General features: G+C 40.5%; 1 protein-coding gene across 3 annotated transcripts in view; it reads right to left on the bottom strand.

The window, feature by feature from the left end:
* raly (RALY heterogeneous nuclear ribonucleoprotein) overlaps nt 1-12167 on the bottom strand; it is a 210648-nt gene that overhangs the window by 72100 nt on the left and 126381 nt on the right. For all 3 annotated transcript variants that reach the window (XM_041892592.1, XM_041892594.1, XM_041892593.1), the window contains exon 2: nt 7996-8287. In XM_041892592.1, coding sequence (XP_041748526.1) covers nt 7996-8251 — 256 coding nt within the window. In that variant the 5' untranslated portion in view covers nt 8252-8287. The remainder of the gene's footprint in view (nt 1-7995; nt 8288-12167) is intronic.

Below are 12167 nucleotides of genomic sequence, written 5' to 3'. Positions count from 1 at the left end.
CGTGACACTGCCAGTCTGTAGCTTTGTTGTCCCCCATGTCTGCTGCTTGACCTTGTTCTTATGAACCGCTGTCTTTGAAATTTTAAGGATGGAAGCAACCTGACACTCACTGTATCCCTCTGCCAGTAAAGCCAGAATTGAACCCTTCTTTTCCTCACTCAAAACTTTCCTTTTCAACTCTTTTGGCACGGTCAATAGTTATTTTTTGATTTATATTACTTTTGAGGTACTATTAGCACTGTTTTTGCCATCCAGCTGGTCCTATTGCAAGAGGATAGTGATGACCACAGCAGTGGTTTTTATAATTTTCCTCGTTAAATAAGATTTGGTTCATGTGATCACCTAATCAGTACCTAATTCAGTAGAATGAGGTGTGCCTGTCTTGGAATTCAACAGACACTGGAATGGAATGGCTGTCATACATGTAGAGATGCTGATTTAAGAAAAATTTGCAGTGGTCTCTTAATTTTTTCCACAGCTATATATACAGTGGGGGAAAAAAGTATTTAGTCAGCCACCAATTGTGCATGTTCTCCCACTTAAAAAGATGAGAGAGGCCTGTAATTTTCATCATAGGTACACGTCAACTATGACAGACAAATTTAGAAAAAAAATCCAGAAAATCACATTGTAGGATTTTTAATGAATTTATTTGCAAATTATGGTGGAAAATAAGTATTTGGTCACCTACCAACAAGCAAGATTTCTGGCTCTCACAGACCTGTAACTTCTTCTTTAAGAGGCTCCTCTGTCCTCCACTCGTTACCTGTATTAATGGCACCTGTATGAACTTGTTATCAGTATAAAAGACACCTGTCCACAACCTCAAACAGTCACACTCCAAACTCCACTATGGCCAAGACCAAAGAGCTGTCAAAGGACACCAGAAACAAAATTGTAGACCTGCACCAGGCTGGGAAGACTGAATCTGCAATAGGTAAGCAGCTTGGTTTGAAGAAATCAACTGTGGGAGCAATTATTAGGAAATGGAAGACATACAAGACCACTGATAATCTCCCTCGATCTGGGGCTCCACGCAAGATCTCACCCCGTGGGGTCATAATGATCACAAGAACGGTGAGCAAAAATCCCAGAACCACACGGGGGGACCTAGTGAATGACCTGCAGAGAGCTGGGACCAAAGTAACAAAGCCTACCATCAGTAACACACTACGCCGCCAGGGACTCAAATCCTGCAGTGCCAGACGTGTCCCCCTGCTTAAGCCAGTACATGTCCAGGCCCGTCTGAAGTTTGCTAGAGTGCATTTGGATGATCCAGAAGAGGATTGGGAGAATGTCATATGTCATATGGTCAGATGAAACCAAAATAGAACTTGTCATGTTTGGAGGACAAAGAATGCTGAGTTGCATCCAAAGAACACCATACCTACTGTGAAGCATGGGGGTGGAAACATCATGCTTTGGGGCTGTTTTTCTGCAAAGGGACCAGGACGACTGATCTGTGTAAAGGAAAGAATGAATGGGGCCATGTATCGTGAGATTTTGAGTGAAAACCTCCTTCCATCAGCAAGGGCATTGAAGATGAAACGTGGCTGGGTCTTTCAGCATGACAATGATCCCAAACACACCAACCGGGCAACGAAGGAGTGGCTTCGTAAGAAGCATTTCAAGGTCCTGGAGTGGCCTAGCCAGTCTCCAGATCTCAACCCCATAGAAAATCTTTGGAGGGAGTTGAAAGTCCGTGTTGCCCAGCGACAGCCCCAAAACATCACTGCTCTAGAGGAGATCTGCATGGAGGAATGGGCCAAAATACCAGCAACAGTGTGTGAAAACCTTGTGAAGACTTACAGAAAACGTTTGACCTGTGTCATTGCCAACAGAGGGTATATAACAAAGTATTGAGAAACTTTTGTTATTGACCAAATACTTATTTTCCACCATAATTTGCAAATAAATTCATAAAAAATCCTACAATGTGATTTTCTGGATTTTTCTTCCTCATTTTGTCTGTCATAGTTGACGTGTACCTATGATGAAAATTACAGGCCTCTCTCATCTTTTTAAGTGGGAGAAGTTGCACAATTGGTGGCTGACTAAATACTTTTTTTCCCCACTGTATATATACAGTGGGGGAAAAAGTATTTAGTCAGCCACCAATTGTGCAAGTTCTCCCACTTAAAAAGATGAGAGAGGCCTGTAATTTTCATCATAGGTACACGGCAACTATGACAGACAAATTGAGAATTTTTTTTTCAGAAAATCACATTGTAGGATTTTTAATGAATTTATTTGCAAATTATGGTGGAAAATAAGTATTTGGTCACCTACAAACAAGCAAGATTTCTGGCTCTCACAGACCTGTAACTTCTTCTTTAAGAGGCTCCTCTGTCCTCCACTCGTTACCTGTATTAATGGCACCTGTTTGAACTTGTTATCAGTATAAAAGACACCTGTCCACAACCTCAAACAGTCACACTCCAAACTCCACTATGGCCAAGACCAAAGAGCTGTCAAAGGACACCAGAAACAAAATTGTAGACCTGCACCAGGCTGGGAAGACTGAATCTGCAATAGGTAAGCAGCTTGGTTTGAAGAAATCAACTGTGGGAGCAAGTATTAGGAAATGGAAGACATACAAGACCACTGATAATCTCCCTCGATCTGGGGCTCCACGCAAGATCTCACCCTGTGGGGTCAAAATGATCACAAGAACGGTGAGCAAAAATCCCAGAACCACACGGGGGGACCTAGTGAATGACCTGCAGAGAGCTGGGACCAAAGTAACAAAGCCTACCATCAGTAACACACTACGCCGCCAGAGACTCAAATCCTGCAGTGCCAGACGTGTCCCCCTGCTTAAGCCAGTACATGTCCAGGCCCGTCTGAAGTTTGCTAGAGTGTATTTGGATGATCCAGAAGAGGATTGGGAGAATGTCATATGGTCAGATGAAACCAAAATAGAACTTTTTGGTAAAAACTCAACTCGTCGTGTTTGGAGGACAAAGAATGCTGAGTTGCATCCAAAGAACACCATACCTACTGTGAAGCATGGGGGTGGAAACATCATGCTTTGGGGCTGTTTTTCTGCAAAGGGACCAGGACGACTGATCTGTGTAAAGGAAAGAATGAATGGGGCCATGTATCGTGAGATTTTGAGTGAAAACCTCCTTCCATCAGCAAGGGCATTGAAGATGAAACGTGGCTGGGTCTTTCAGCATGACAATGATCCCAAACACACCAACCGGGCAACGAAGGAGTGGCTTCGTAAGAAGCATTTCAAGGTCCTGGAGTGGCCTAGCCAGTCTCCAGATCTCAACCCCATAGAAAATCTTTGGAGGGAGTTGAAAGTCCGTGTTGCCCAGCGACAGCCCCAAAACATCACTGCTCTAGAGGAGATCTGCATGGAGGAATGGGCCAAAATACCAGCAACAGTGTGTGAAAACCTTGTGAAGACTTACAGAAAACGTTTGACCTGTGTCATTGCCAACAAAGGGTATATAACAAAGTATTGAGAAACTTTTGTTATTGACCAAATACTTATTTTCCACCATAATTTGCAAATAAATTCATTAAAAATCTGTGTGTGATTTTCTGGATTTTCTTTTCTCATTTTGTCTGTCATAGTTGACGTGTACCTATGATGAAAATTACAGGCCTCTCTCATCTTTTTAAGTGGGAGAACTTGCACAATTGGTGGCTGACTAAATACTTTTTTCCCCACTGTATATATAAATAAATATATATATACACACACTACCGTTCAAAAGTTTGCTGTCACTTATAAATGTCCTTGTTTTCGAAAGAAAAACTATTTTTTTGTCCATTAAAATAACATCAAATTGATCAGAAATACAGTGTAGACATTGTTAATGTTGTAAATGGCTATTGTAGCTGGAAACGGCTGATTTGTAATGGAATATCTACATAGGCGTACAGAGACCCATTATCAGCAACCATCAGTCCTGTGTTCCAATGGCACGTTGTGTTTGCTAATCCAAGTTTATCATTTTAAAAGGCTAATTGATCATTAGAAAACCCTTTTGCAACTATGTTAGCACAGCTGAAAACTGTTGTGCTGATTAAAGAAGCAATAAAACTGTCCTTCTTGAGACTAGTTGAGTATCTGGAGCATCAGCAATTGTGGGTTCGATTACAGGCTCAAAATGGCCAGAAACAAATAACTTTCTTCTGAAACTTGTCAGTCTATTCTTGTTCTGATTAATGAAGGTTATTCCATGCAAGAAATTGCCAAGAAACTGAAGATCTCGTTCAATGATGTGTCCTACTCCCTTCACAAAACAGCGCAAACTGGCTCTAACCAGAGTAGAAAGAGGAGTGGGAGGCCCCGGTGCACAACTGAGCAAGAGGACAAATACATTAGAGTGTCTAGTTTGAGAAACAGATGCCTCACAGGTCCTCAACTGGCAGTTTCATTAAATAGTACCCGCAAAACACCAGTCTCAACGTCAACAGTGAAGAGGCGACTCTGGGATGCTGACCTTCTAGGCAGAGTTGCAAAGAAAAAGCCATATCTCAGACTGCCCATCATATTCTTTTATTTTTATTGGCCAGTCTGAGATATGGCTTTTTCTTTGCAACTCTGCCTAGAAGGTCAGCATCCCGGAGTCACCTCTTCACTGTTGACGTGAAGGAAATTTCACGAAAACAAGGAAATGTCTAAGTGACCCCAAACTTTTGAACTGTAGTACATATATATATATATATATATATATATATATATATATATAGTGTCAATTGTTTTGGTTGTGATCGTTTCGGTTTGGACTTTAAAGAATCCCCATAGCTAACATATGGCTGGCTATCTTTCATTTGGACAGATGTACACCCCAGCAAAGCATATTTTAGTCCCAAAAGCGTACTTTACATATTTATTGATATATTAGGTGTTTAGTAGTGACAGTTCTTAAAAATACATGAAGATTTACCAACTTGCTCACTAATTTTCTCCAAAATGTTTGTAGATAGACTACTCACCATGTGGCAATGCTGGAGAGGGGTGCAATCCCATCACCTGGTGATATTTGTAGGGGTGTGGCTTAAGGCACATTCATTCTACAGTCTTATTTATTTTCCCTTTTTCTCCCCAATTTCGTGATATTACGATCTTGTCTCATCGCTGCAACTCCCCAACGGGCTCGGGAGAGGCGAAGGTTGAGTCATGCGTCCTCCGAAACATGACCAGCCAAACCGCGCTTCTTAACACCCGCTCGCTTAACCCGGAAGCCAGCCGCACCAATGTGTCAGAGGAAACACCGTTCAACTGATGACCGAAGTCATCCTGCAGGCACCCGGCCCGCCACAAGGAGTCGCTAGAGCGCGATGAGCCAAGTAAACCCCCCCCAAACCCGGACGACGCTGGACCAAATCATGAATTGCTTTATTTTCAAACATGAAGTTTAGGAGTCAGGGTTTCGGACAGCCACCTCAATAGAAATAGGTATATAAACAATGACTGTACTATATTAATTTAATGATATGTTTGTTATTGCCTTGGATTGAATTAGAACATATCATTATGTAAGTTTGTGGTGTTTTTTGAGGGTGGGACTGCAATTTGCACCACTTCTGTAGAATCACCCTTATAGGAAAATGCTCTTAGGGCTCTGGTCAAAAGTAGTGCAATATGTAGGGATGCAGCCTATGAGAGATGATGTGTAGCTAAGAGGAGAATGATATGTAGTATGTTGAATGAAGGCTTGTTGAAGTGTCTGCTTAGTATATCGGTGACTGTTCCCACTGCATATTCTTAGGTGTTCAACAAATGACTTCAGGCTAACAATAAATTATGACAAACAAAATACCACAGTGAAACCACATCACCATATCTTATTTGATAATAATGTATTTGGGCCAGATTCAGAGTAAAGCGCACGCAACTCTTTTCTGTAAATCATTCATTAACTGTCAAATGGGAGACAAAAATGGGAGGTAAGTGAATGGCAAGTCAGAATACCGCCCAATGTGACTTTTCCGGTCTTTTCCTCCACTTACATTTAGTTCCCTGACGCTGACAGAGTCCAGCTGGGGCTCTGTGTAATGGGGGATGAAGCTGTACCAGATGACCAGTAGAAGGGTGTTAAAGGATGCTCAGTGCAGTGCGGCCAGCGATGGTATTCCTCTGTGATTCACCACACAGTCAGGAGGTTAATCTGAGTTCTATTGAGATCAACGCTCTGATAAAAAGCACCACTCTTCAAAGGCCTGATAAGGACTACAGGGAGTGCTGTAAGAGTGGTTCAGATACACACTGCTCTTAGCACAGGCCCAGCAGGTCTCTCTGCTCTCTCTGATCTTTCCCAGAGGCACACAGTGGTGGAAAAAGTACCCCATTCTCAAACTTGAGTAAAATATACCTTAATAGAAAATGACTAAATTAAAAGTCAAAGTCACCCAGTCAAATACTACTTGAGTAAAAGTCTAAAAGTATTTGGTTTTAAATATACTTAATTATCAAAAGTAAAAGTAGAAATAATTGTAAATTCCTTATATAAAGCAAACCAGATGGCATGATTTATTTTTATTTTTATGTATAGCCAGGGGCATGGTCCAATACTCAGACATCATTTTAAAACGAAGCATGTGTTTATTGAGTCCGCCAGATCAGAGGCAGTAGGGATGACCAGGGATGTTCTCTTGATAAATGTGTGAATTAGCATTCAAAATATAACGAGTACTTTTGGGTGTCAGGGAAAATGTATGCAGTAAAAAGTGTAGTAAAAAAAGTAGTGCTGAGCGATCAGTGCTTTTTGAGGTTGGTTCGGTTTCAGTTTGATTCTTAAAAAATAATCAAGATTTTCAAGTATTTAAAAAAAAATTTTATGCACTACTCATTATGTAAGTTGAACGCTGGAACAATTAATAAAAGTCCCATGATGGTAGTGATTGCCCATGACTGCTTATCACTTACTAACCATAACTTATTCATATTACTTTACTTTAAAGGGGCAATCAGCAGTTTCTACGTCAATTTTTGGACTTATAAATTAAGTATATGTACCCATTGATTCTTGAAGAATATAACCCATAAATGCGTTATTAGCTTAGTTCAACTGTCGTACCCCACCAGAACCCAAAATATAAGCTTGTTTTACTCCAATGTTTTATAAACAAAGTAAATGTAAACGAACACTATATAGCCTCAAATCATGGTTAAAACTATAATTTTGATATCATGGATGGTCAGTCCTTGCATCCATAGCTTTGCATTTGAGAGAGGTTACATTTCTCAAGCCCAATCCCTCAGCTTTTTACCAAAACAGGGGCAGGGAGTCGCTTTGTTATTATTTCAGCTGCCGATTGCCACTATAATATATATTATTTGTTTTATTTGATGACTATTTCATTCCAAGTAATAATCTCATCTCCCTAGAGCTGCTGCCTATGCTGACAAAACAGACCGGACAAGTAGCCGCGCAATGGATTATTGTCATTGTAGTTAATTATCACGTTTTCTGCGCTAAACTATGTAGAACATTGGCCTGTTGGAAACTACAACTCCCTACTACATCGCACAGTTTGGGCATGATCTGATTTATCTCTAGAGAAACTGCAGTGCAATGTGCGCATTGAGCTCACTGAAAAAGAAGGAACAAGAAACTGACATTTCGGTTAATCGCTCAGCACTCTGAAGCAGGAATATTTCGCCCCAAAACTCTACATGTGTCGATTTCCGTAGGCCTATGTCAAAAGCTGAGTCCATATTCCACGGGCATCTGTTGTGTATGTTAGATGGTGCCAATCTTTCCCATTCATGTGTGCAATTGAGACCTGCAGATTTCTACATAACAGATACTGTGAAATATGTTCTAATGTTCTTTTGAGGTCTGAAAACATCTAAAGAATTTTGATTTTAGGGTAAACTATTTGATTAATTATCCCTCGACAGTGTCGGTTGACATTTGCTGATCTGTTATTATCATGACATTATTATCATTACCCAAACATCTGAAACAAAAACATGGCCCTAGTATTCACTACTGAGATAAATGACAGAAGAACCCAAATAGGACTCACCCAGAGTCTGTCCCGCCAGCACTCGTCCATTCTCCCCTATAACAGCCCCACGGGCATGCCTCTCGCTGGCGTACTGGACAAAGGCGTAGCCCTTGTGCACAGAGCAGCCCAGCACGCGGCCATATTTCGAGAAGATACTCTCCACATCCGACTTCTTCACCACGGCTGTGTTGAGGTTACCGATGAACACGCGTGAGTTGATGGACTTGCGGTCATTCTTGTTGGTGACATTGCTGGTATGAACCTTCAGAGACATCTTGGTTACGAACCTCAAAATATAACCTCAAAATATCTGCGAGGAGGGGGGAAAAGCATGATAAACAAACATTTTGTAAGTTCCTTTTCTTGGGATGATTACCCACTGGGCACACCATGTCATTTAAACGTGGACAATTTGGTAATAGTTGGGTGAGCCGTTGATCAATGAGATTAAAACCTACAGGTAAATGCCAAAATAAAGGAAACGCTTGAGTAAATGAGGGATACAAAGTATAATGAAAGCAGGTGTTTCCACACAGATGGGATTCCTTAGTTAATTAAGCAATTAACATCCCATCATGCTTAGGGTCATGTAGAAAAATGCCCAGTTGCCCATTATTTTGGCTACCATGGCTAGAAGAGATATCAGTTACTTTGAAAGAGGGGTATCAAAGGAGCATAGGGGATTTAATTTAAAGTGAGCTCCAAAAGTATTGGGTCAGTGACACATGTGCGTCTGTAACTTTCTCAGTCATCATTCTTCACGATTCAATCAGAATTATCCATAATTATGGTCGCATCCACATTAATGTAGACATCTTTAGAAACATAGTCCCCCCATTTTAGGGGACCAAAAGGGTTGGGACAAATTCACTTATATGTGTATTAAAGTAGTAAAAAGTTAAGTATTTAGTCCCATATTCATATCACGCAATGACTACATCAAGCTTCTGACTCTACAAATTTGTTGGTTGTGTTTCGGATTATTTTGTGCCCAATAGAAATGAATGGTAAATAATGTATTGTGTTATGTTGGAGTCACTTTTATTGTAAATAAGAATAGTATATGTACAAAAAGTGCTGTCATTTCAAAACGGTCCTTCCCAATATGGATGAAAATACACTCAAATTAAAGCTGACAGTCTGCACTTTAAACTCAGTCATTGTATCATTTCAAATCCAAAGTGCTGGAGTACAGAGCCAAAACAACAAACATGTTACACTGTCCCAATGCTTTTGGAGCTCACTGTATGTGTGTGTGTGTTTGTCTCAGTCACCAGATCTCAACTAAATCTGACACTTATGGGAGATTCTGGAGCGGCGCCTGAGACAGCCTTTTCCACCACCATAAACAAAACACCAAATGATGGAATTTATTGTGAAAGAATCCCTACAATTGAGTTCCAGACACTTGTAGAATCAATGTCAAGGTGCATTGCAGCTGTTCTGGCGGTTGGTGGTGGTCCAACGTCCTATTAAAGGGCCAATGCAGCCATTTTTATCTCAATATCAAATAATTTCTGGGTAACAATGAAGCACCTTACTGTGATTGTTTTCAATAAAAAAAAATTACAAATAAAAATAGCTTAGGGCAACTTCTCAAGCAATAATTTTGCTAGGACTGTCTGGGAGTGGTCTGAGTGGGGAAGGGAAAACTGAAAACTAGCTTTTATTGGCAGAGAGGTTTGGAACTCTCTTTCTTATTGGTCTATTAATTCTTCAGAGCCTAAGCCGTTAATGGGGGGTCGTAGAGTCCTGTGACACTTGTGGGGGTTGTAGAGCAAAACTGAGAAAACCATTGTGTTCATGAGAATCTCCCCTTTCCACAATGGGGTCACAATAGTTGGTAGCCCAAACGGTTCGGATGCTACAAAGACTAATGTACCGACTTCAGACGAGTCCCCTGACACTTGTGGGGGGTCGTAGAAAAAAAGAGACCACCATTGTGTTCATGAGAGTCTCATCTTTCCATATTTGTTTTTAGGCCAAACCGCTCGGACACTACAGACGTTTTCGTGAGAAGACAGATTTTCGGGATGTCTCATGGTCTGACAAACACCGCTCTAGCTCTGCCACCTTTCACCGCAGATGTGGTAGTGCGACATCGGCGGATGTGGTGGACTGAGTGCAAAACTGATATCTCTATCTTAAATTGACTGATTTTTATGGGGATTTTCTTATTATGTTACTTAGACGGACACACCTGTGCGTCATTACACTCTAGGGGGTTAACTAATTTACCGCCTGGTGATGTCACAAGGCAGGCCTAAACTCCTGAAATTTCAGGCGGTATTTTCAAACAGCTCTTACACTAAAGGAAATTATAATAATTTTCACAATTTCACAGTATTATTCCACCCTCATAGTGTGGAAATCATATATATAAAACACAGGAAAATCATGTTTTTGACTGCACTGGGCCTTTAAGACACTTTATGTTGGTGTTTCCTTTATTTGAGCAGTTACCTGTATATTCACTCAAAAAGACAGCCAATAGTTTGTTGAAATCCCAATGTGTTATCAAAATGCTTTCAACCATCTAAAAGAACAACCAAAGTAAAATGGAAAAACTATGTCAGATTTTTGGTTTAGTTGTCACCTAAATTTGTTATCACTGCACTTTCAACCCGTTACAAGCACAAAAAAAGTCATTTTAGCCCAAAACCTGGTTGCCTCTGCCAGGCGGCTGAAACTTGGCCGCAAGTGGATCTTCCAGCAAGAAAATTACTCCAAGCACACATTAAAATTAACAAAAAAAATGGTGGCCACAAAATCATCATTTTGCAATTGCCATCTCAGTCTCCAGACTTGAAACCCATTGAAAACCTGTGGTTTGAATTGAAGAGGGCAGTCCATAACCGCAGATGAAGGATATCAAGGATCTGGAAGGATTATGTATGGAGGAATGGTCTAAGATCCCTCCCAATGTGTTCTCCGTCTGTGCCACTGACTTAGTCTTGCTTTAATTCCAGTTTGTCTACAAGTTAATAATTTATATGTTGGATTCACGTCTACATCTCAACCAAAAAGTTAACAAATATAACTAAATCAAATAAAACACACTTTAAATAAAGTTTGATTTGATTTAGTCCTATTCTTTAACTTAGATTTTTGGTTGCGATGAAGACATGAATCCAACATATCCATTATTAACTTGTAGAATTGGAATTACATTTGAAAACAACCAAAGCTTGAAACCCTGGACCAATATGTATTGTCTATTTTTAGTTTAATCCTCGGTTAAATTGAAACAATAGCTGATGATGACTTTTCACAAATGCTATTTAGGCCTAAAGAGCACCATTTGTATTTTACATGTAGATTGCACGTCACAATATGTTGACAAATTACTGGTTTGTGCCCAGTGGGTAGTTGCTCTTCTACTTGTTTTGGAAGTCAATTAATTATACTGTAAGTCCCCTGGTGGTAGTGTTGCTGCAGTAGATATTCAACTTGCTGCAAGGATATACAATAACTGCATTGGTTTAATGAGGAAAAATGTATAACTTTGATTTCTTCCTGCTGAGCAATCTGTGCTATGAGTCAATAGAGAAATACCCGACAAGATAATGCAGAAATCCTTTCAATAATCTATAACGATGGACAAAAGAAAATCATATAATGTCAAGGTTACCATTACTTTGCAGACTTCGTCACTTTGCAGATACAGTCATTCGAAAACGAAGTTCCCAAGGGTCACCCAGTAGGCGGTGCATTTTTTATAGAGATTTATTACATTTTCAAGGATTCTACAGTACGGTAATGGAGTGTGTAAAAAGCAATGTACAAAAAAAGAAAGACGAGAGTTAAAAGGAAACTGAGTTAAATAGGACTGAAGATTCTATTGAACAGAACAGTCTGAAGCTGCTCTACAGCCTCCTGTGAGTCTGTGGAAATCACTGGGAAGCAGTGTCTGACAGTAGGCCCATGCCATCTCACTCTCTGACAGCCCCTCTGCTGAGCCTACACCGAGCCCAAAACACTTTGCGGTTCCACTTCAGGAGCCGAGCAGTCAGTGAGACATACGAGAGATAGCGTTCAGCGGTTTTGGATTGAGCAATTTCATAAGTGGACTGGAGCTGAGCCTCCACGGTTAAGCATGGAATGGCAGCTTTTCCAGGCTCCAAAGACAGTGTGCTTCGACAATTTTGCGTGCAAAATGTTAACATGTCACTGCAGAGAGCCATTTCACA

Source organism: Coregonus clupeaformis, chromosome 12 (assembly GCF_020615455.1).
Source record: "Coregonus clupeaformis isolate EN_2021a chromosome 12, ASM2061545v1, whole genome shotgun sequence".
NCBI lineage: Eukaryota > Metazoa > Chordata > Actinopteri > Salmoniformes > Salmonidae > Coregonus > Coregonus clupeaformis.
This window is presented reverse-complemented; position numbering and strand designations above follow the sequence as displayed.